Here is a 22,590-nt window from a genome sequence, read left to right as displayed (position 1 = left end):
GCAGGGCAGGAGGATGGAGGGAGGGATGCTGTGACAACCCCCAGCACTTGCCTCCCTGCTGCAGGGACCAAGCTCCCTGCCACGCTTCTCCTCCTGCTCCCCTGAGCTGGGGATTATTTGTCTTGATGCCACCAGACGCCAATGGCTGGGAACAAATGATACCTCTGGTGGGGTTAGAAAGGAGGAGGGATGGGGAGGAGGGACACAGCGAGGGGGGGGGTGTGTGCGTGTGAAACCTTTCTGCAGAAAAACCCCATTAAACATGTAACTGTAAAAAAAATAAATTAGAAATTGTGCTTTGCTGTTGAGCTCAAAGGGGAAACTGCCTGGGAGAAGCCGAGGAAAGACCATTGGTGCTGCACAGAGCCCACTGGTCCTGGCTGGGCGCCTGCCCCTTGCTGCACTGGGACGTGGTGATCCAGGGCAGACGGCAGCTGAGCCCTCCCCTCCCGGCCATCCTGGGATAAGGGAGATCTTGGGTCAGAACATGGGGGAAAACCTGAAGCAAAACCCGGTCCTGGCAGGCACGCAGTGGATCCCTGACAGAGAGGCAGCGTGCTCGGTACCTCATTTATCCCCAGGACAAATGGTCAGGACAGGGGCCACCTCCTCTGCTCTCCATCAGGGCAGGATCAGGGGGTGCAATCACCTCCTGTTCAGAGAAAAAATCACCTCAAACTCGTTTTGCAATGTTCCCAGTAAAACCAAAGCATTTGAGAGTTCCGGCTCTTGCCCATGGCGCTCGTTGCATGAAGCCGAGGAACTGAAATCAGCTCTAAAGAGGTTATAAACCAAGCAAACCTAGTCAAGGGAAATAAAGCAGGCTGTGTGATTGTTTCTTCAGGCAGGTAAAAGCTTCAGCAGAGATCAAGGACCCAGATTCCAACAGCACTCGCCCTCGGGAGTGTCTTTCACTCTCTGGGGCACAGCACCAGAGCCTCTCCCCAGTCCAAGGGCTGCACAGCATCACTGTGCACTGCTCATCTCAAACCCAGAGGCTCCCAAGCACCAACATGGCCCCATCCCCACAGCTGCAAACCAGACCCCACCTTTGCTCCCACAGAAGGACAAGGTCATCGTTCAGACCTGGAGATGGACCCTCTGGCACAGCCAGCGCACACCGAGACAGCGCTGGGGCCCCACCACCAAAACTGGGGCGGGCACTGCATGTTCCACACCCCAGGCTCCACTCCCTAAGGGTGCTGACTACCACTGGAAGCGGCAGAGCTTGGTGCTTAAACTTGCTCTGAGCTTTGGAGCCACAATGGAGCATTTTGCCAGAGCAGGAGCTGAAGCTGCAGCTGTGACCGGGATGGAGACAAATCTGTGCTTGTGGAGATGGGAAAAAACCACCTGGAACCCCCTGGGTAAAGCCAACAGCTTCACAGTGCGGAACAACCCTGCAGCAGGCCCAGCATCCACCGTGTGAGTGTCCTTGGGCCTCTGGCCCCTTCCCTCCACAACCCCAGAGTGCTCCCACCCCAGCTCCGGGTCCCCTGGGCACAGCCAGGGCAGCTGACACTTCTGGAGCAGGGACTGAGGCAGGATGAGACCAGCGGGATGGCAGTGTTGGAGGTACAGCTGTATTAACAGCAGTTAGCTTAAAAAATCCATTTCCAGACAGCGTGAAACTACATTTTGAGGGAAAGAGTTTCCAGCAAATACAAAATTTGAAACCACTTCAGTTGCAGTCGAGCAAAACATTGTTTTCAGGCCACTTAACCCAAGGAAAAGAATTATTGCTTTAGTGGTACTGCTTCATTTAGAAAACAGAGCAACAACATCTTAGGACTTTTTGGCATCCCTTCCTCATCTTCCCCAATCATTTGACCTAATTTTGGTTGATGAGTTCGCTGCAGGCAATTCCCCGGCTCCCCCAGCAGACCCTGTAGCCACCTGGGGCAACGGGGGCCGGGAATTCAGCCAGCAGCTTCCAATGGCATCTTCCTCTCCCACTGCAGCTGCAGCCCCGCTCGCCGGCCCCGCGCTCAGTAGATGCCCTTCACTCGCTGGTTGTCTGGGTCGAACGGGGACCTGGTGTGTGCCTGTGCAGGGTAGGGCACCCCCATCCGCTCCAGCTCGTAGCTGCCGCTCCGCACAAAATCCAGTGAGACCTGCAAGGCCGAGCCATGGAGAACACCCCAAGAGGTGCCGTGAGACCCCCGTGGGCACCAGTCCCCATGGGCAGCATCCCAGCTCCAACACTGGGCCAGCTCCCACAGAAACCCAGCTCTGCTGCCCCAGGAGGGTGCACAGGGAGGAGGGAAATGGGTTGTTAAAAGCACTCAGCTAAAAGCAGTCAAAACCAATGCACTATTTTGTTTTTCAGGAGGTTGTTTTTGGTTTTTCTGTGTATTTGCTCACTGGCACCTGGTGCAAAGTGCACTTAGAGCCAGGCTGTGGGAGCTCATTGCCAAAGGGGCCACCTTTACAGCCCACACAGTCAGCCCTGGCTGCAGGAGGGGAGTGTGGTGGCAGCCAGGATGTCACCGCTTGATGTGATGGGTGAGAGCTGAGCCCACGGGGTCACCCAGTGCTGGAAACTGTCAGTAATTCATCATCACAGATTGTTTGTTTCCCTCCTCCCTGCTTCACCCCCTGTACCTCTTGTACTCCTGTGACTCTCTAGCCCCGATGCTGCAGACACGTCCCATCATGGAGCCCTGTCCCCAGAGCCAGGGAGATCACACCTGGTTACTGAAGGGCCACATCCTTGGGAAGGATACTAATGCGCTTACAAGCAGCACAGCAAGGTGCTGAGCACTGTGCTGGGGGCTGCAAGGAGGGAGAGGTGGGTATGACCGGAAGAGTGAGAGTAACATGGAGAGGAGAGAGTGGGAAAGGGAAGGAACATTTAGGGCACAACATTCACCATAAGGAGAAAAGATCCCTTCAGGGTGTGAGGGGGCAACTGGAACACAAAACTACTTGACTTGGGAATCTTCCAGTGATGCCAGATTGAAAATCAAGGCAAGAGGATGAAAGCGAAAGCACAAGCACATGCACTGCTCTTGGCTTGCAACAGGGAGGGTCTCTGGGGACATCATCCGCAGCCTTCTGTCCCCACATGAGATCCCTGGCCTCTGTGTATAGCGTGCTGCTTAATGAGGGCATCTGATTTACTACCCAGGAGAGCCAGGGTTAATTAAGAGCCTGCTGCACGCCTATTGGCCACTGCTCTGTATGGCATAAGTTAATTCACCTCTGCAATTACTTGGCTGCAATGAACTGAGCAGCACTTGAGCTGGAGACCGACCCTGCCATCCAGCCACAGCATCGCTTGGCATCCAATGGGCTTGTGCGGGTGGCTTCAAATCCAAACCAGTGCTACGTCCTCCTGGGGTCTGCACTCACCGGGCCCCCCGCCGGGTCACGGATGTAGCCGTAGGCGATGGTTTTGTCAATGGCAAATCCGAAGTCCGCCCGCCGGATGTGGCCGACCACCTCCCCGTTCCGCCAGACCGCCTCCAGGCCGAACATCGGCACCTTCCTGCAAGGAGAGGGCAGAGCTGCCCTCAGCAAACCCCGCGTCAGGACCCCAAGGAGCACAGGGATCTGGGGAGTCCGGACCCCGCGTGCCAGGGCTCCCAACGTCTGCATGTTCCTGAACCTCCCTGCGCTGATCCCAGCCCGACTTGCAAAACCTCCTGTTGATGCGGGTGAAACCAGATAAACCCACTCCCTGTCACACTGCTTCCAGCTCCCATTAAACATCCGGCAGGGAATTTGCGGTGGGATTTAAATTAGAGACAGAATTAGAGCGTGGAAAGCAGCTGAGCCAGCCTGCAGCGGAGCTCCACGTGTGTGCCCAGGCGCAGGGTGATTGGGGATAGCTGAAGGTGCTCATCCTGGGGCACCCAGTGGTACTCACTCCTCGGTGGTGAAGCAGACAAGCCGGCGGAAGATGCCCTTGGCTTTCTGAGCCTCCACAGCCTCCCGGCCCAGGAAGGGGATGCTGGACTTGAGCTTGCAGGTGAAGGCTAAGCCTGCTTCCAGAGGGGTATCGTCGGGGCGCAGGTCTGCGTGCCAGTGCCTGTACCCTGCAGAGAGCAAGCATGGGTCCACAGTCTCTCCCTGCCATGGCAGCAAGCCCAGGGTGAGCAGCATCAGGAGATCAAGACATCACCCCTGCCTCTTGGACACCCCTGTGGCCCTCAATTCACTTGGCCCTTGACAAAGCAACCTCAAGAGGAGCCCATACTGGTGAAGTCTCAGCAAGGAGCACTGGGACCAGTAGCATCTCTGCCAGTAGCTACCAGAGCTCTGGTCTCACACCAACCCATCCCTGAAGCTGGGAAAAGCCCATCTGGTCCCTGGCCAGAGGCAAGGCAGTGAGCACTGCTGCAAGGAAACCAAGAAACCTTTCTCGATGCTGAGGCTGTCGATGGCCCTGTAGCCAGCGTTGGCGATGCGGTGCCGGGCACCTGCCTGCATCACCGCCTGGTAAACCTTCACACAGTCTGCCCGGGGCACGTGCAGCTCCCAGCCCAGCTCCCCGACGAAGGACAGCCTCATGGCACGGACCTGCGAAAGGCAAGAGGTCAACACTGCTGCGATGGAGCCGGGCTCTGCAGCACAGAGAAGCTGCCGAGCCGCATGCTGCCACCGTGGAGGAACACTGGCTTGTCCAGGAGCACCCTGCTCTGGGGGACGGCCTTTCCCTGCTCTCCCTGAGCTTCTCATCTCTGACTGCCTGAACTTGGTACCTCAAACCCAACTCTTCCCAGTAACCAGCAGAGATGGCCTGCGGGTGGAGGTGGCCGTGTTCAGCATCCTCTGGCTACTGACCCCAGGGCTGCCAGAGCCAGAGGGCTGGGCTTAGCTGTGGTGTTCTATTTCCACCTGGGCTGGGGTTACCTGTGATGCTCCATCTCCACAGGGGCTGGGGTTAGAGGTGATGCTCCATCTCCACCCAGGCTGGGATTAGCTGTGATGCTCCAGCTCCAGCCAGGTTTTGCCTCCCTCTACTGATCCATCAACACCAGAAGAAAGCCTGTGTGCACTCCCAGCCCTGCACCTCCCCAGATCAGCCCATCAGAGGGGGAAGCCAATCCCCAGCAGGACTGTCCTGCTGTGGGGTACTTTGTGGCTGCTGTCCTCTGGGGATGACCCCACTTGGGGTGGTGTTCTCAGAGCAGAGCACCCAAAGGCCTTGCGCTCCCACCCTGGGGGGATGCTCAGGGTCCCCCCAGTGGAGGCTGTGTCCCAAAGTGTTGTTTCTCTGCTGTCAGATCAGCTCCAAAAAAGCATGAAGCTCCAAAGAGGAATGAGCAGATCAGCACAGGGGACTCAGTGCTTCTCAGGGGAAGCCTCATCCAGGGAGACATGCCTGCCTGCCTGCCTGCAGACCTCTGGGCCATGCTCAGATCGCCCTGCCTGTGCTCATGCCCCTTCTCACCGTGCTTGACTGCACCCTCCTGTTGTCCCTACTGAAACAGTCTGCATCTCCAAAGCTTTCCAGGCCACTTGGGGCCACCCCAGCTCAGACACCTTCCCTGGAGATGGCCTTTGAGTCTGAGTTGTGTTTCCCTCTGCTGCATTCCTTTGGATTTCTCCACCCCTGTGGATCATCCCTTCGGATGCACATCAACTGCAAATGCATACCTCACTTTGGGAGAGAGAGTAACTGAAGCTTCACACTAGATTGTGATCTCCAGACCTACCAAAGCAGTTTCCATCTGGGAACAGACTTCCAGGCTGCTTCTGTCCTGCCTACACTGGCTCCAGGTTTCTCTGGGACAGAGGCTGCATCTTGCCCTTTGCTGAGCTCTTACTGCAACCAGGAGCTGGTGTCAGCTCTGCTCTCTAACCCCAGCTACAAACAACAACAGGCAGTGACAGGCATGAGAAGTACCAAAGGGCTGCCCAGGCTCCCTGTTGTGAGGATGGACACAGGCACTGGCTGAGGACCCAAACCCATCCTTGTCTTCCCCAGCACCCATGGGCTTTACCAGTGCTACAGAACTAATGTCCTCAAGCAGAATTCAGGGCAGGTTTTAAGACGCCTCAACCTTTACAGTGGAAGTGGAGAGGAGGAAGGAATGCCACAGGGATGGGGAATTTACTCCAAGCTTCCTTACAAGCTGTGAGCCACCCTTCGGTCCCCACAGCGAAGCACAAAGGCTGGCAATCACTTTGCGAGGTGCACAGGCACAAGGGGTGGGGAGGAGCTTTTCACTCCATACAAAGGTGTCATCGAATTAGGGAGCAGCCAGCGCTGAAGGCGCTGCAGCCGGCTGCCATCCTCATCCCGGCGGGAGATGCTCTGGGATTGACAGGCTCCTCCCTGACTCATTGACCCTGCCCGCGGCTCACAGCCGGGGCTCTGCCTGAAGCGCGCTTTACTTTCAGGAGCAAGTTACTCCTGAGAGAAGCTGCCTCAACCCACTCTGCTCCGAGCATCCCATCGAGAGCGGCAAGGCGGAGCAGGGCTCCAGAGAAAATGGGAATCCTTGGGAAAAGTGGGGTGCCAATCATTAACTTTGCCAGGCTGGGTTGGGGTGCCCCATGTGTGCACCCCAGGCAGGAATGCGAACCCCACCACAGAGGCCAAGGGGGATGCTGAGGGCTGGGCTCAGTCCCTCCTGCTGGCCTCCTGCTGAATTCCCCTAGGAACAGCTTTTTCTGTTAGATTTCAAGCGGAGCTATGCAATAGCATCAATTCCTGGGCTTTTGAGCAGCAATTCAAAAGCATTTTAAGTATCTAGAAAATGAAAACCTGAACTTCACCCTGTATCCAGCAGTGAAATTCAAAGGGAGACCTTTCACTGCTGCTCAATACAATGAGAGTCGCTATATATAAACTCACAAACCAGTCGGTAATTTCCAGAGTCGTTAGCTCTGCTGGAGGTCTCCTTTCACTCCAGCTGATTTTGTTCCACTACTGAGTTAATGCATGAAAATCTCAGTGATAACTTTTTAAAGATGCTGGGTTCAGTTTAACGCCTCCGGAAAGCAATAATGTCAGGAAGGCGCCAGCTCACTGTCCTGAGAACCCTCTGATGTCAGCGTGGGATGGATTCTCCTGTGCCCACCGTGCAGCGGGGGCTGCTCCCAAAGGGTGGCCCAGCAGCAAGCAGGGACCCCCAGTCCAGTGCCCTCGCACACCCCTCGGGCTGCTCTCCTGAGAGCCAGGGCATTCACACTCCCAAGCCCCCACACGATGTCTACAGCGAGTTCCAGCTGGATTATTTTGTATAAACTTCAAGTGAAATGCAAATAAACTGATCATGCTCCGGAAAAGGGAGCATTCACACACCTTTCCCAGGGAGTCAGGAGGTTATTATGGGATGTTACCAGCTTGCCACAGGCATGTCGGAGAGGACGTGGGGAGGGTTACAGCTCACTGGCAGAGGCTGAAATGCATGTGTTGGACAACCTGCAACAGTGGATTGGGTGACACTGGTCACACTGTGGGGTTTTGGCACCCGGAGCACAGGGCGCACTGATGGGGCTGGTTTGGAGGATTAACGTGACTTGGGCAAAACCTGTGTCTTAGTTAAACCACTCTAAACCCTCACTAGGCTCCTACTTACAAATCAAGAAGCCTTGGTAGGGGGGCAGGAGCCAGCAGCATCCCCCCCTTCCTTGACTCTTCCCAGGCTCACGAGCTGACAGTGGTGCTGCTTTCCACCGCCACCCCAAAGAGCTTCCATCCCCTTGCTCCAGCTCTGACGAGCTTAGCCCAAGGTGTCAGCATGGAGCATTAGCATTTCTGTGCTTTTCTTGCATAACCACTGACGTGAGCCTGAAGTCTGGGCAAATGCAGGATGATCTGTGCTTGCACAGGAAGCTTAAGGCTGTCAGACTTCTCCTGTGATCAAACACAGCAGCTCCACAGGCTGCCCAGCCCTCGCTGCCAGTACTTGACATGCTTCACTTTACATCGCCCCTGTGGTTTTATGAAGAAAGTTTCTAGAGTGTCAGAGAAATTTCTCTATCACCAGAGCTGACCCCTGGGCTGTGAGAGGCATCTCTTGTCCCTCCAACATCACTGCAAAGCCACAAGTCACCACGTCCCTTTCCTGAGCTGAGCCTGGGCTCTGACACCACTGGGTGGCTGGGGAAGCAGGGGGCACCAGGCAGGCAACTGGGGGAAAGCCCTGCTCCCACCATGGCCTTTTCTAACCAAAAAAAACCCAACAAAACCTCCTGGCTGCCCACTGATCCCTGTGGAGGCAGGCAGCTCCCCAGCAGGATGCTCAGGCTGGCGGTGGGCACCAGCAAACAGCTCCTGGGAAGCTCAAAGGCCATCCCCATCCTACCGTGCACCCTGCGGCCGTGACGAGCTTGTGCGTGGAGAAGGGAAAAGCCTCGTTGCTGAGGTCGGTGTCCAGCACTTCCTGGAGGACAACGCGGCTGTGGGGAAACAGCAAACGGCCGTGGTGACGGATGCAGCTCCCAGCCTGCTCTGAGAGCTGGCACTAAATGTGCTTTGTCTTGTTGGCAAGCCAAAGGCGTCCCCCCAGAGCGGAGCTGACGTGGGTGACATGGTGCTGTGAGAGCCTCAAAAGAAATGCCACTTCCCCAGCAAATGGAGTGTTCCTCCAGTCAGAGCATCGCCTGCTGTCATGGGGCTCACACCCACCCCTGCCTGACACAGGAACCTCCATCTGAGGCGTCCCTCCATCCATCTCTGCATCCTTCCATCCATCCCTCCCACTCTCCATGGTCAGGGTGCAAGGAAGGGCCCACAGCACTCCTCACCTGAGGGGGCCCTGGATGCTCATCATGCCCAGCTCCTCCGAGCAGTCAAGGAGCTTGCACTGGAGCTTCATGTCCTGCAGCACAGCAGTGATGTGTGACCAGTTGTGCTGAGCCACAGCCCCACCGATAGCCAGGTAGTAGCCATCCCCTGGAAGACACCCCCCCCCCGGCAGCCTTTCAGGCTTGAGAACGTGGGGCTGGGGGTGGTGCCCAGCTCAGCTCAGGGCTAGTTTTGCTCTCCAGAGGCTGAGCTGCATCTCTGAGCCCCTCTCACTTGCACAGCCTGGGGAGACTGCCATGAAAGGAGGGTTAAATTGTGATGGGGCAAAGGAGGGCTTTGGGCTCTGCTAACGTCCATGCTGCCTTTTGTGGGACTCAGCACAGTGAAAAACAAACGACCATTAAAACCTGGAAGAAGAAAAGGTAAAAGAGGCTGTCTGAGCCCTGGAGGTGCCTCTGTGTGTCTGAGCAGCACAGGAAGAGAAAAAATTCTTTGTCCATTGAGACCAACGGCAAAAGCATCCGTTCTTTTGTCCCAATACAGAATGGAAGCCAAAGCGTGGAGGGAGCTGGGAAATGCCTGTGGGAGCAGGGAGGGCAGCAGCGACTGGGCCATAACCAGTGCAGGGGCTGCTCTGTGTATGAGGAGGAATTTCATCTCATCAGTAATCCTAGGTGGAAAAATCCCCAGGGATGGAGTTTGAGAGCTGATTACTATGGAATCAATCTTCCCCCTGTCTCTCCTGCCACTACAGAATTTCTCTCTGATAGCCTGTCACAATGACAGCAAGTGCAGCCACCCACTGTAATTGGAAAAACAGACTTTGCTGCAATTAAACTCCTCCATCGCCCGACAGACCTGCAGCTCTGCCATCCGCTTCCACCACCCTCTGCCCCTGCCAGCGCCCAGACAAGAGCGATGCGGGGTTCTCTCACGGGGAGGGAATTGCTCACCAGTACCCGACCACCCCAGGGTGAAGACACTGAGGTCACCCCTGCACCACCCCGGCCCTGTGCCTGCACCCGCGGCTGGGCTGGACCCTTCCAAGCAGCAAATCTGAAGGTGCCGGTGCATGGGGACAGGGCCCTGTGGCCACCCGAGTGAGAACCTCTCTTGATGGCTGCTGGAGCTGAGCTCAGCACCCTCCTCCTCCTCTGCTGCTGCTGCCTAATGCCATTTCTGCCCTCTGGGCTGGCTGCTCTGCTCCGCTTCAATTCCTCGTTATTGCAGCTGATAAGGACGTGGGGAGAGGTCAGAGCTGCCAGCCAGGGCTGGACAAACCCAATAACACCGATGAGCAGAGCAGGGCCCCGGGGGATAATCTGGTTACAGGGACCAAGAGGCAGAGGTGGGAGAAGCAGGCGGCTGCCATTAGGTAAATGTGATCACCCCGAGTGTGGCAGGGATGGAGTTGATGCTGGACCGAGCCTGCCACCACGGCTGCTGGGACTGGAGAGGTCTCTGTGGAAGGCTGGGAGCTGAGCTGCAGGCACGTAACCCCAGGCAGCGATCCCACAGCAGTGCAGAAACACCCGCATCCAGCATGGCCCTGCTCAGGGCTTTTACCTTCGAAGGCGGGGGCCAGGGGGGAGGCCGGGGCCCCGGGGCTGATGCGGCTGACGGTCAGGTCGCTCTCCACGCCGCCGCGCCGGTTCAGCATGCAGGTGTACACGGTGGAGCCTGCGGGAAGAGACCGGCACCGCTGCCACCAGCCAGCCCCGGAACAGAGCCACGGGGAGAGGAAGGTTTGTGCTCATCCTGACATCGGCTGCTGCTCATGGGCATGCCCTGACCGACCCTGAATGTCTCGGCACCCGGAGGGGGAGAGGAGCGATGCCCTTTCCCTTGGGCCTTGCATGAGGAGCTGAAGCTACATCCTTAGAAATGCCATAAGCTGCTGCCCAGCCCCAGAGATGAGGACAGCTTCTCCCTGTGCAAACAGCAGCTGCAGAGGGTTGTACTTGATTTACTCCATGCATCACATCTCCAGCTGTGAGCCACAGCCGGAGCCAGAGGGACAGACACCCCCCACCCTTCACCCCCCAGCTCAGAGCACTTTGCCCCTGTGTAAATGAGAGCAGAATCTCGCCTCTGGTGAATGCAAGGAAAGCAGTCACTTCCACACCCTTCCATGCCCTCCGCAATACAGCACTTGAAAGAAAAGCCAGTTTGGGTTGGTTTGGGGTACGATGTGACCGCCCGGGGCAGAGCCGGTACCTGGTGCTCTGCTCACATCAGCAGTGAAGAGCCAGTTTGCTGCTTTTGTTGCTTCAGGACCAACGAGGTAGAATTTCCCAAAGTAAGACATGTCGAAGAGCACCAGGGCGTTTCTGCACGTTAAGCATTCGGTCTTGATCTGCAGTTAGAGCAAACGCTGCTGCAGCTGAGCCACATCCTCACTCCACGAGAGGAGATGCACATTAGAAGATGCACGTTAAGACCAGGCACTCGCCCAGTCCCTTCAAAGGCTCCAAAACACGCCTGGAAAACCAGGTTTTAAATGGAGCAAGCCTGAGAGGCCATCCTGTATGCAAAGATCCCACTCCTTACCTCACTTACACAGTGACAGTTATCAATAATAACGGTTAAACTTTAGCACATGGGGTTTTCCCCCCAAAGCTAGTTGCAATTCATTAAGAAAGCAGCAGTGAAATTCCCATGGCCTCTCCGCTGAGGTTTCCAAGCAGAGGCCATGCGCTTCTCTCAATCTTTTTGGAACATTTTCCCCAGTTTTGGGCAAAGCTTGCTGCTTCCCTCCCACTGAGCCTCACCAACTCCGTCTAAGGCAGGGCTGTGGCAGGGGTTCTGCTGCCTCTAAACCCCGGCTCCAGATGCGCCCAGCAGTCTTGGCTTCCTCCCTGCACTTACAATGTCATGGTGGGGGGGGAAGTCAAAGGTGTACTCGTCCCCCAGCAGCCGGTTGTAGGTGTAGTCCCTATGGCGCTGCCGGCCGTACGCGCCATAGTAGTCGTAATCCAGGACCTGGGGGACAGGGAGGATGGGGACAGCGAGGAAGATGATGTGAGGCTGAAGCCAAGGGGCTGCTCAAATCACATGCACCCTATGCCAGGAGATGAATGGGCTTGTGCTGCACCTGCCCATGGCAAAGGGTCCCCTCCCCGGCATCCCTGCCCACTACTCTTCTCGATACATAGAAGTGGGATCAGTGCCTGTCCTCTGGGGGTGTTGCAGGCAGATGCTGTCTGTTGTGGAGGAACAGGCGGACACACACACTGTGCACACACGGATCTCCCTCTCACTGCTGTTACACTGAATTAAAGCCCAACAGCTTTTCTGGACCCGTCTGGGGGACATGGCACTGCTTGCAGCATGTCACACACCCTGCACACACAGGACACATCCTACATACGCCACGAACGGCCAGCACCCTCCAGGTTGAACACAGGCCACGAATACCCCCAAAAACATGTGCCATGAACACCCTGAATAGCATACGGTGCTCACCGGGGCTGCACCCCTGGGGCTGAACCAGCCAGGCCTCTCCCAGCCATGCCGCTCCTGGAAAACACAGCCCTGTCGCAGCAGCTCCTGCAAGAGCAAAGCCAGAGAAATGGGAACAAATGGTTAAAAGAAGCCTTATCCCTGCTCTCTGAGCGGCCCAGGCTGCCCTCCCCAAGACCTGGCTTGTGACCCCTTGGCTTTGGCTATGAGCAGCCACAATCAGCTCTGCAGTTTGCCTTTCAAAGCAGTGGCAAACCCAGACTGCCTGCGAATTGCCTGGGTTTTTTGTCCCCAGGAAGGTGTTTGCCTCAACAGCCAGGATGGGGCTCAGCGTGCACCTCACCAGAGCACACGGTGCAGGCATTACTGTCCGAGACGCTAAATCCAGAGCGGAAGACTCTTCCCAGTGTTTACAAGAGTAATTATACAGTAACATTTAAGATTTATACATCAACCTTCTCATCCCTCCTCTGTGCTCTCAGGAAAATCTCTCTGCACGCAATTAATTAGGGATCCATTAAGATATTTTTGTTTGGTGCCTCTGTTCGGAAAAGAATAGATTTTGTTGAACGTTTCAGAAGTGATTCAGTGCCTATTTATAAAACACAGCGCATGTTCTGGAGCTGCATGTATAAATACCAGGCTGTCAGTCAAATGGGCATCGCTTATTAGACAGGCTATTATGAAATAAATTGCATCCTCAGTGTCAGAAAACAACTGAGCTGTCAAGCAAACACCGGGGGCCAGCAGGAGGGATGTCTGCTCTACCGCTGGAGCCTCTGCTCTCCATCGGGAGGGGAGCGGTGGGGTGTGAATTGGCAACAAGCAGGAATGGGCTTGAGGAAAGTGGCTGCTCCTTGCCAGGGGATGTGGGACAAGGCACCAGCCCCGGGTCACCCCGAGCACCTCGGGAGTGCTGGGTGCTTGGGGGGCTCTGGACTGCACAGCTGCAGCACTGCGGGTGCAGGAGAACACTGGAAACGGGAGGTTTTATCTCAAGTGCTGCATCTCGAAAGCATTCACCTACAGAGGCGTGTACCAGGAAGCGGCTGGCCGAGGCAGAGCAGGAGCCAGCCCTGGCTGGCAGCTCCAGGGAGCACGACCAGCCCGGACTCAGGGGGTGCCAGCAAAGGGTCCCTGCAGAGGCACTGCTGCTCCCCGCTTCCCACAGCCCTCCTCATGGCCCAGCCTCGCTCTGCACTGTGAGTGGGGAGCATCCAGTATCCCACAGCCCTCACACCAGACAGGCAGTGAATGGAATAAGCCTCTGAGGGATACAGCTGCAGCCTCTCCTGGCCACCTCTTTTATGCTGCAGGGTCTCCCATCACTGCTTGCACAGCAGCCCTGGTTGGGGCCCGGGTCGTACCTCGTGCAGTGGGTCCTTCCTCACGTTGCGCCCCGCCAGCGGCTCGTCATGGGGGAAGACGACGGAGTAGTTCTTGGCGTAGGACTCATGGCTCCGCTCCCGGATCCAGCGGTTGTTGTTGGTGAGGGAGCGGTGAAACCTCCTGGAGGCAGGGAGAGGTCCGGATGAGCCCTCCAGCTCCCAGGCTGCCTCCTCAGCGTGGCCCTCTTGGCCAGACCCGGATGCGGACGGAGCTGCTGTGGTGCAAACCAGCAGTTCCTGCACCCTGGTCATGGCTGGGAGAGCAGAGGAACCACGGGGGCTTGGGGCTGGCCATGCCGCAGCGCTGCCCCTCGGAGCCGGGCCCCACTGGGCTCCCCAACCCTGCTCCAGGCACATCAACCCCAGAGCAATCGGGAGCAGAAACCAGCGCTGCCGGGGCACGGGAAACAGAAAAAGAGAAAACTTGATGTTAGTTCTGCTCCACTTCAGCAAGGGGCTGGCCCCAGAGAGCAGCTCACACAGAGCCAGGTTTAAACCCAGCCCTGACCAGAGAAAGAGCCTTGGACTTCCCTTACATTTTTCATCCAGTTCTCCTCAGGTTGAAATATAAATAAAACCCAAAGCATTTTAAATCTGTTCTGACATATTTTCATCTTTCAAACAGAAAAGCTCCTTGAAAGAATGTGCCAGCTCAGCACACACTCAGGTTGTTATTACCAGAGACCTATAACTCATGGAGAGCAGCCCCAGGCACCAGTGGCACCTTTCCCAGGGCTGGAGAAAGGGAGCCTGGAGCTGGCCAAGGCAAGGCAGAAGCATCTCTAAGGCCTTTTAAAACGGCACTTTCAGCCTCCCCCCCGGGGGGTGCAGAGCAGAGGCACCAGGGAGAGTGCTGCAGCAGCATGAGTGATGCTTCCAAAGCCATGACCAGAGCATCCCCGGATCCCATCTGCCCTGTCAGCCCCAGCCCCTTCCCCGATGAGCTGAGCTGCTGACAGCGGCAAGAGGAGCAGCAGCTGCCAGATGAAATATTTACAGGCGGGTGTTTTGAGAGGATAAATATTTAAATGTGCAGAAAAGGGAGTTATTTAAAGAGGAGCTTAGTAATCGTCACTGAAAGAAAAACCGGGACTGACACCAGCCTGATGATGGGGCAGATGGGATACGGGGATGCTTGGCTAATCCGGACACATCTCCTGCTGATTTCTGCACTGACTCCCCTCTCCTCCCAGTCCGAGTCAATGGGGTGTTTACCAGCTTTACCACTCAAGCAATATGATTTTAAAGGCTTTGTCCCTGACAAGGTGGTTGCTGTCTCTAGCAGCCCTGTAAGAAAGCCCAAACCCAATCAAGTATAATCAAGCAAGTCAAAAGCAATTACAGAGCCAGCAACATCTGTACAGCCAAAGCTCTGTCGTGCTGAGGGGGGGGAACTAATCTTTCTCCTATAAAAATTGTCACCCCCAATTATTAACTTAGAGGATTAGGCACAGTGCTAATTGAACAACAACAAAACCCAAATGTAATTACCCTGTCCTTTCCCATCACTGCAATCTCTTCGTGTCTGAGGGAAGCTGTTTGCACAGAAGCGGAATGAGGCAAATGAGATAAACCCCACGTGTAAATTCATTAAAGCCATTGAGCATAATTGATTCCAGCTCCTTGGAGGACACAGGCTGCGGCACAGATGCTGCCCAGACACCCACTCCTAATGGCAGCATCCAGCCTCGAAACCCATCCCCAGGGACCACCCAAGGATGAGGGACATGAGCGATGGAGCACGTGGGACCTGGGGCAGCTGGGGTGACCTGCCTGATGTCGTAGCCATACATGTCCTTCTCCGGCCGCCCATGGATGATCCAGTGAGCCAGCTCCCGCCCACAGCCACCTCCCAGCATCATCCCTGGGGGAAGAAGCAAGGACCAAGCTGAGGCCAGGAGGCCAACTCAGCTGTGGGCACCAGGCTCTGCCAGGAATATGATGCCCACAGGGATGCCCGAAGTGTGATCCCTCCAACTCTCTTACCAGCACTGTTGAAGCCACAGCCAAGGAAGAACCCTCGGACTTCTGGGGCTTCCCCCATGAGTGGCTTGTGGTCGGCTGTGAACGACTCTGCAAGACAGAGGGGATGTGCCAGGACAGGCACTCTGGGGACACTCAAACAGCAGCTCCTCTGCAGCACTGCATCACCTGTCCCTGCAGGGTGAGCACCCTAGGCTCAGGGTAGCTGTGCCCCCCACTCACTGCAAACCAGCACTGTGAGGAGAGCACCTTGGTGATAGGGTTAAGACTAAAAACCTGTGCAGCAGAATGAATCCCCAGCTAGAAGTGCGTGAGGTACTGCAGTGGCTGAAGCATCCTCTTTATACCTCCCAGTCCCCCAGTGAAGAGGGCTACACGGACCTGTTTGCTGCCTCTTCAGCAGCTGGGCTGTACTTCATGATGATGACTGTCTGTCACCTTCATTGATTTCTGCTGGGAACTTCCATGAATCTGAGCTACTTTATTCAGCTGAGAGATGGCTGCTGACGTTGCCCAAGGCCCCTGCCCTAACCACGGCCCATGGTGCAGCTGCTGCTCCCTACAGGGTTTTCAGCCATGATCCCTGTGCAAATCCCAGCTAGGAGGGACAGGGCAGAGCCCTGGAAGAGGTGTGCAATCCTCCTCCCTGTTTCACAGGGGGTCATCCATCCATGTCAAAGGAAGGAGGGAAGGCATCTCCCACCCAGCAGTGCCTGGCAGTTTCCCAGGAGTGCTGTGCTCAGGAGAAGGCAAGAGCAGAGCAGAAAGAATATTCCCATCTTGATGCCACCCCTCGGGAGATGACACCATTGCAGCCAGGCCACAGGCACTCTGTGTTCAGTTGTCTTCTCCCCGGGTTATGAAGTTCCCCCTTTGCCTCCAGCAGGATCCTTGGAGCAATGCAGCCACCCTGATGCCACTGCAGCTCCATTACCTGGCCCACAGACAGTGGATTTAATGCCTGTTTTCTCCAGCACTGGAACTCTGTTGATGGCACCTTCAATGTGTTTCATGAAAACATCCCAGTCCAGGTCAAAGAGGCCAAAAGCAAATTTTTCAGATACCTGAAGATGGGAAACAGGAGTCAGGACACAAACTAGAACACAGCTGATGGCCTAAGAACCTCTTGTCTCTAGCAGCCTTGGAGACTGTAGGAAACCAAGGCTGCTTTGCAGGCTCTGGTTTCTTTGGGGTTTTGTGAACAGCCCAGACGAGCCAAAGGTCTGCAGTGAGCCCAAATTCAGACACCTGGATAAGGGATGATGCAGCAGGGCAGGGACCAGACGGTGGCCTCTACATCTCCCCAGCCCAGCCTCTGCATCTCGTATCTCTGCCACCACACACCCAAAGGGGAGATGCTCTCCCACGCATGGTACCGCGGGCGCCGGGGCTGAGGCACACACGCCTGCGCACACCCTCCGAGGTGGGTTCCCTGGAAACCTGCCTCGCTCCCCCGGAAAACCTCCCGGCACCGCTCACCTCCTCCCAGAAGATGGGGTTTGACTCATATCCACCCACAGACAGGGCATCGCCTTGGAGACGGAGATAGACCGAGGCGTCGTGATCGCGAACGTTCGGCATGTTCTGAGAAACAGGGAGGGGGAGTGGAGGGGTGAGAGGGGCCGAGAGCCGCAGGGAGACCCCAACATCACCCACTGCACCCAGCGGGGCTGAGCGGGATGAGCTGGGGCCTGGGGCAGAGGGTCCGGACCTGTGGCCATGACATGCCAAGGATGGGAGCAGCAGTGGCTCTGCGGAGGTTCCCTCAGTCCTGAAATCTGGATGCCCGCATTGTCCCAGGAAGAAGGCACCCAGGTCAAAACCCAGCCAAGTCACGGGCAGTGGCTTAGCCAGGCACCCGAGCTCAAGCCAGGTCTTGCACAAATCCTGCCTCATCAGGAGCTGTTGAACCACAGCACTGCGGGCAGGAGTTGTGCTGTGGCCCCAGCACAGGGCAGCAGCTGCTCCTCCATGGCACACACAGCGCTGGGAATGCTCAGGGGGAGCGGGAGCCCCTTTGGTTGATCCCAGCTGGGAAGCATCACTGCTCTGCCCCCCAGCTCTGCAGAGGCTGCTGCAGCAAACACAAGGGCAGCAGTGCACAAAGAATCAGGGATTTGTTCTTGTGAATAATGGATAGAGAAGCACTCAGATAGTGTGGAAGTACTGGTGTAAGGCCTGCTGCGAGTCATGTTGACAAATGGGATTAAGTGGATTGAGCAGAGGTACTGGGGTCTGCAATATGCAGCCTCTTCTCTGCAAAGTCCTCACCGTGTCTGTCACAGCAAGTGACTGGGTGCAAATATCATGGGCACCAGCACTTTGGAAAATGAGGCCTCTTGGACTGAAAAGTCAGACACAGACTGTGTCAGAAGGATGGAAACTGAATGTGTCACCCTCAAAGCCCTGGTGCCTGAGTGAATGAAGCGTCCTTTGGCTCCTGAACAATTCTCCATAGCCAAAGAACAGGGACAGACTTCTTGGGACAGCTTTGAAACGCACAGAGAACTTCACTTCTGTCTGCCAGGGACTGCGGCTCATTCAGAAAGTGTCTGGCATCTTTATGAATGCTGCCATCAGATAGCAGACACACCAGGGACCTGATAACAATTCTACTGAGATTGAAAAAGAAAAGAGGCAATTATCCTGCTCATCATAACGTTGGTAAGTACTAAATGTGACTCTATTACGGGCAGCGCAATAGTCCTGCTAGAAGCAGAAGCTGCTGTGTGCGCACTTCCCTGGGTGCAGAGCCCAACCTGTGTTGCAGGCAGGATTTTGGGAGGTTCCCACAGGTTTTGGGATCCATGGGGGTCATCCCTGCCTGGTCCCACTGCATGCAGGGGCAGCAGCCAGCACTGTGCCCCGGAGCACAGCGGGGACCTGCAGCGTGCGGGACTCACCTGAATGCCCTCGATGCGCTCGGTCACCACGTAGGCGTGATGCATCCCCACCAGAGGCACTTGCACCCCCGCCAGGCGGCCCAGTGCTGGTGCCCAGACCCCTGCAGAGAGCAGCCGGTGCTGAGAACCCCTGGGACCCCCATGGGAGCTGCGGATCACACCCGAGGGAACAGGGACTGGGGCAGAACCCCTGGACACAGAGCCCCCCCCTCCCTGCAGTCCCCGTCCCCACCTGCTGAGCGCCCCGTACCTGCGCAGTTCACCACGCAGGGGGTCTGGATGGTGCCGTGCGCCGTCTCCACCGCGCGCACCCTCCTCACCCCGAAATCATCAGCTCTGACCTGGATGCCGGTGACCGGGCAGTTCTCGATGATCTGGGGCAGAGAAAGGGCAGCAGAGTCGCAGCAGCATCACAAGGGCTTCAGGACATCAGCTCACCTGATACCCAGCCCCCCCACCAGTCTGGAAAGGTGAATCTGAGCAGTGGTCTGGCAAGGGCCCTTTCCAACAGCTATTGCTGTTAGTGCTGATACCAACATACCCCTCCCCAGCTGCGGACTTAAACCACTGCTCTGTGCCCCAGCACTTGCCCAGGGTGTTATCTACCTCCACATGAGCAAAGCAACACACCAAGGACAGGCTGGCGGTCCCTGCCTTAAGGAATAGATTGTGTTACCTGACTCTAAAACCTCTGCTCTTTAAAGGAACCTGCCCTGGGCACTGCCTCACCTTGCTCCTAAAGGTTCTTTTCATCCTGTATTTCCCCTGGATCTTATGGTTCCTGCCAGCTTTGTCACTGTGACCCAAACAGCCACCAAAGCCACACAGGACAACACCCTTCTTGGGCAAAGACCTGATGCTGCAGGACCAGCTCTGCTCCAGTGGGAAAGAGGGAAGATGGGGAAGGCAGAGGATAATAACATCTCCTCCCAGGGTCAACAGGCATTAATTGCTAATTAGGAACTACCGTAGCGCCTCTGGCAGCTGCTGCTCTGGCAAGAGTCGAGCAGGTACCAGCGGGATCCATGGTGCCATCCTTGGGGACATACAGCGTGCCATACAGGTCTTCGATGTTCATCAGCGGGTACAGGTCCTTGGTCTGCGATGGGGTCAGCACGTAGGACTCAACTCCGTACACCTTCCCCAGCTGCCAACCGGACAGAAAACCAGGAGCTCAAGCAGGCAGACACACAAAGCCACAGTCTTTGCTCATCCCTTGCTGTTGGAGGAAGAGACTCCCTAGGATGTGTTTCTCTCTCAGATGAGACAGTCGCTGCCCGAGGGAAGCCCTAAATCCAACATGAGATGGTCTCCACAGATTTCAGGGAATATGGTCCCACATTCAATGCAAGCTGACTGCGCAGCTGGAGGAATGATGCTGCCACTATCTGAAGGGGTAAAAATCCACGGTGGATTTGATTTTGCCTATTTGCCAGCATTTTGCCTGTTTCAAGCAGCCTCACAGAGCCAGGAGGCTGGCCCAGAATCCCACCCGGCTGGGGGACACACCGAGGGGCTACTCCCTACCGACATGAGCCTCTTGTACTCATCAAGGCGTTGTTTGTTGGAGGCGATGAAGAGGCCCCCGTTCTGCACCCAGCCCGTGTGCAGCCCCGTCTCCGCCGGCAGCTCCCGGCTGACCACGTCCCGCGTGTGCGCCAGCAGCTCCACTTCCACGTCGCTGGGACGCAGCTGCCACAGCAGACCTGGGGACACGGGACACGGGTGGGACCGCGGCTCCGACACCTCCGTCACCCGGTGGGATGCTGACGGGACCACCCACCCCGCGGGGAACGGGTCGCCCTGACGGGGCTCTCGCTCCACCTCGTGGCGATGTGGGAGCGCTGCAAATCATGGTCTGCTCGTGGGAGAAGAGAAGGCTCAGGGAGACCTCGGGCAGCTCCGGTGTCTGAAGGGGCTCCAGGAAACCTGGAGGGGCTTTGGACAAGGGCCTGTAGGGACAGGCCAAGGGGAATGGCTTTAACCTGCCCGAGGGGAGACTGAGATGAGCTCTGAGGCAGAAGCTCTTCCCTGTGAGGGTGCTGAGGCGCTGGCACAGGGTGCCCAGAGAACCTGTGGCTGCCCCATCCCTGGCAGTGTTCAAGGCCAGGTTGGACACAGGGGCTTGGAGCAAGCTGCTCTAGTGGAAGGAGTCCCTGTCTGTGGCAGGGGCTGGAACTGGGTGAGTTTTAAGGTCCCTTCCAACCCAAACCAGTCTGGAATTAAATTAATGGGAAAAAGGGGGTTTTATGGAGCAGATAACCCCCAAAAGGACAAAACCTCCAAAAGCCAATTGGCTTGTTGAATTAAAAAAAAAGCCTGGGAATAACCTTTTTCCTTTTCCCTATGGCCATATAAAACTACAAGGAAAATTGAAAAAAAGAAAACCTGGGGGACGTTTTCTCAAGAAAAAGTTGTGTCAAATGAAAACCCAGAAACCCTGAAATTCACTACAATGAAAGCTCCTCCAGCACCTCCAGAGCTGTGCCACAGACACACTCCACGGACACCAGCACATCCCAAAGCATCCCCGTGCCCGCTGAACCCCGCCGTGCCCCCCACCTCACCGGCCGTGTGCCAGGTGGTGCCCGAGGTCAGGCGGTCCCGCTCCAGCAGCACCACGCTGGTGACACCCTGCTTGGCCAGGTGGTAGGTGGTCTGACAGCCCAGGCTGCCCCCCCCGACCACCACCACCTCTGCGGCGCGCGGCGGGGGCCGGCTGGGCCCCCTGCTCCCGGAGCCCTCCTCCTGCAGCGTCTTCTCGTACGGGACGCTCTTCCTGGCCGTGGGACCGGTCGCGCTGCCGCGGGCCCGGGGGCTCCTCCATGGGGCGGGCAGGCGGGGGGCGGCCGCCCGCCAGGCACAGCTCAGGTACCACATGTCCTGCAAAGACACCTCGGTGGCACCGCGGGTGCTGTGCCAGGCTCCGAGCAGCTCCCAGCCACGGAGCGAACCCGGGGCTCGGCCCTGGGACCCCGCTCCAGCAGGGAGACGGGATCCCGGTGGCACACGTGGGCAGCTCCAAACACCCTTCAGAGGGGCCCCGCTTAAAAAGGGGTTGGAAATGCTCAGGGCGCGGCGACGCCTGCGCTCGCTCACGCCTGCAGGAGCTGCTTCTTTTCTCCTCCCTGCATTCAGGAGCGGTGTGGCCACAATGAAGGCACATTTTTGCCCCTGTCAGACGAGGGCGGTGCAAGAGCTGCTGGCGGGGGACGGGGTCGGATCCTGCCTGCAGGCACCCCCGTTCCCGCGGGTGTGCCTCGGGGTTTGCTCCCGGGGTGCAGAGGGGATCTCAGCCCAGCACCAGCCCCCTCGCACAGACCATGGACGGGGGCTCCCGGATCTCCCCCCACCGAGACCCTGCTCGCTGCCAGGCGGCCTCCGAACCTCCCGCTGTCCCTGTGGAGCTCTGAGCTCCAGCTTGGAATTCCCGCGACACCGCAGCGGCTGCTCGGACACCCCGCGGCCGTTCCCACCACCCCACTCACCAGCGAGGCGCGCTCCGGGCCGGCCCTCCCTGCCGCGGGGCCCCTGCTTCTGCCTTCCTCCGATGCTCTCCTCCTCCTCTTCCGGGCACAGCTGCCCCTTCGGCCCCTGCTGCAAGAAACATTAACCAACACCGGGGGCGAGCAGAGCCAGCCCAGGCGGCCGGGAAGCGGGGGTTTACGTCCCTCTTACCCCTTCTTGTGGCTCTGCTGCTTCCCAACAAAGGATAAAGGCAGGCAGAAGAGAGAAATTCAAAACAGGGCGGAAACCAGCGCTTTTCTGCCCGGCTCCGTGCCCAGCAGGGAACAAACAGCCCAGCCAGGGCCAGTGGGACCCGTCAGCTGGATGCTAGAAAGCAAACACGGCGAGAAAAGCACCATCTGACCCTCTGACAGCTTTCCCAGCAGTTACGTTGTCAGAGCAGAACTAAACTCAATTCATACATTTGCTAAGGCAGCCCCGGGAGCTCAACGTGAGGGTGGGAACACCAAAAACGTGAATTTAGAGTGGGCAGGAAAACAAACGTTTCATTTAGATCTCGCAGCCTGCAGGTCTATTGTTCCTCCAACCCAGGACTCACCCCTGGAATTAGGGCCTGTTTGGGCAGGATACGCTGCAAAGGCGGCTCCGGAGGACTCTGGTATCTCGGGATGCAGAGGTC

At 57.0% G+C, this 22,590-nt stretch overlaps 1 protein-coding gene across 2 annotated transcripts; it reads right to left on the bottom strand.

Annotated features, from left to right (window-relative positions):
* Nucleotides 1-1,680: 1,680 nt before the first annotated feature.
* On the bottom strand, nucleotides 1,681-22,335 carry SARDH (sarcosine dehydrogenase). 2 transcript variants are annotated; one of them, XM_057409180.1, is made up of 22 exons: nucleotides 22,122-22,335; nucleotides 21,932-22,040; nucleotides 21,011-21,326; nucleotides 19,971-20,149; nucleotides 19,411-19,590; nucleotides 18,694-18,817; nucleotides 18,444-18,544; nucleotides 17,020-17,124; nucleotides 16,475-16,604; nucleotides 15,544-15,630; nucleotides 15,331-15,421; nucleotides 13,537-13,678; nucleotides 12,173-12,256; nucleotides 11,576-11,689; nucleotides 10,925-11,063; nucleotides 10,274-10,387; nucleotides 8,707-8,854; nucleotides 8,265-8,358; nucleotides 4,362-4,524; nucleotides 3,872-4,040; nucleotides 3,355-3,490; nucleotides 1,681-2,114 (listed from the first exon to the last, which is right to left on the bottom strand). In XM_057409180.1, the coding sequence occupies exons 3-22, from the start codon at nucleotides 21,321-21,323 to the stop codon at nucleotides 1,989-1,991; spliced, it is 2,739 nt and encodes a 912-aa protein (XP_057265163.1). In that variant the 5' UTR covers nucleotides 21,324-21,326; nucleotides 21,932-22,040; nucleotides 22,122-22,335; the 3' UTR covers nucleotides 1,681-1,988. The 2 variants fall into 2 exon arrangements, with proteins under 2 accessions (XP_057265163.1, XP_057265164.1); XM_057409181.1 differs by having other exon boundaries at nucleotides 21,932-22,037.
* Nucleotides 22,336-22,590: the final 255 nt, after the last annotated feature.

The sequence above is a fragment of the Pezoporus wallicus genome, unplaced genomic scaffold (assembly GCF_028554395.1).
Source record: "Pezoporus wallicus isolate ANWC-B61680 ecotype Strahan unplaced genomic scaffold, APGP_CSIRO_Pwel_v1 contig_8341, whole genome shotgun sequence".
Classification (NCBI taxonomy): Eukaryota; Metazoa; Chordata; class Aves; order Psittaciformes; family Psittacidae; genus Pezoporus; species Pezoporus wallicus.
The sequence above is the reverse complement of the archived record's forward strand: the minus strand, read 5'-3'. Positions and strand labels throughout refer to the sequence as shown.

Bases quoted from the DNA above. Each gene is read 5' to 3' on its own strand.
- SARDH (XM_057409180.1), bottom strand. From the start codon at position 21,323: ATGTGGTACCTGAGCTGTGCCTGGCGGGCGGCCGCCCCCCGCCTGCCC. The intron at 4,525-8,264 runs GTAGGATGGGGA...TGCCTTTCGCAG, and splicing joins TCACGGCCGCAGGGTGCACG to GTCCGTGCCATGAGGCTGTC. The intron at 3,491-3,871 runs GTGAGTACCACT...CTCTCCTTGCAG, and splicing joins GTCTGCTTCACCACCGAGGA to GAAGGTGCCGATGTTCGGCC.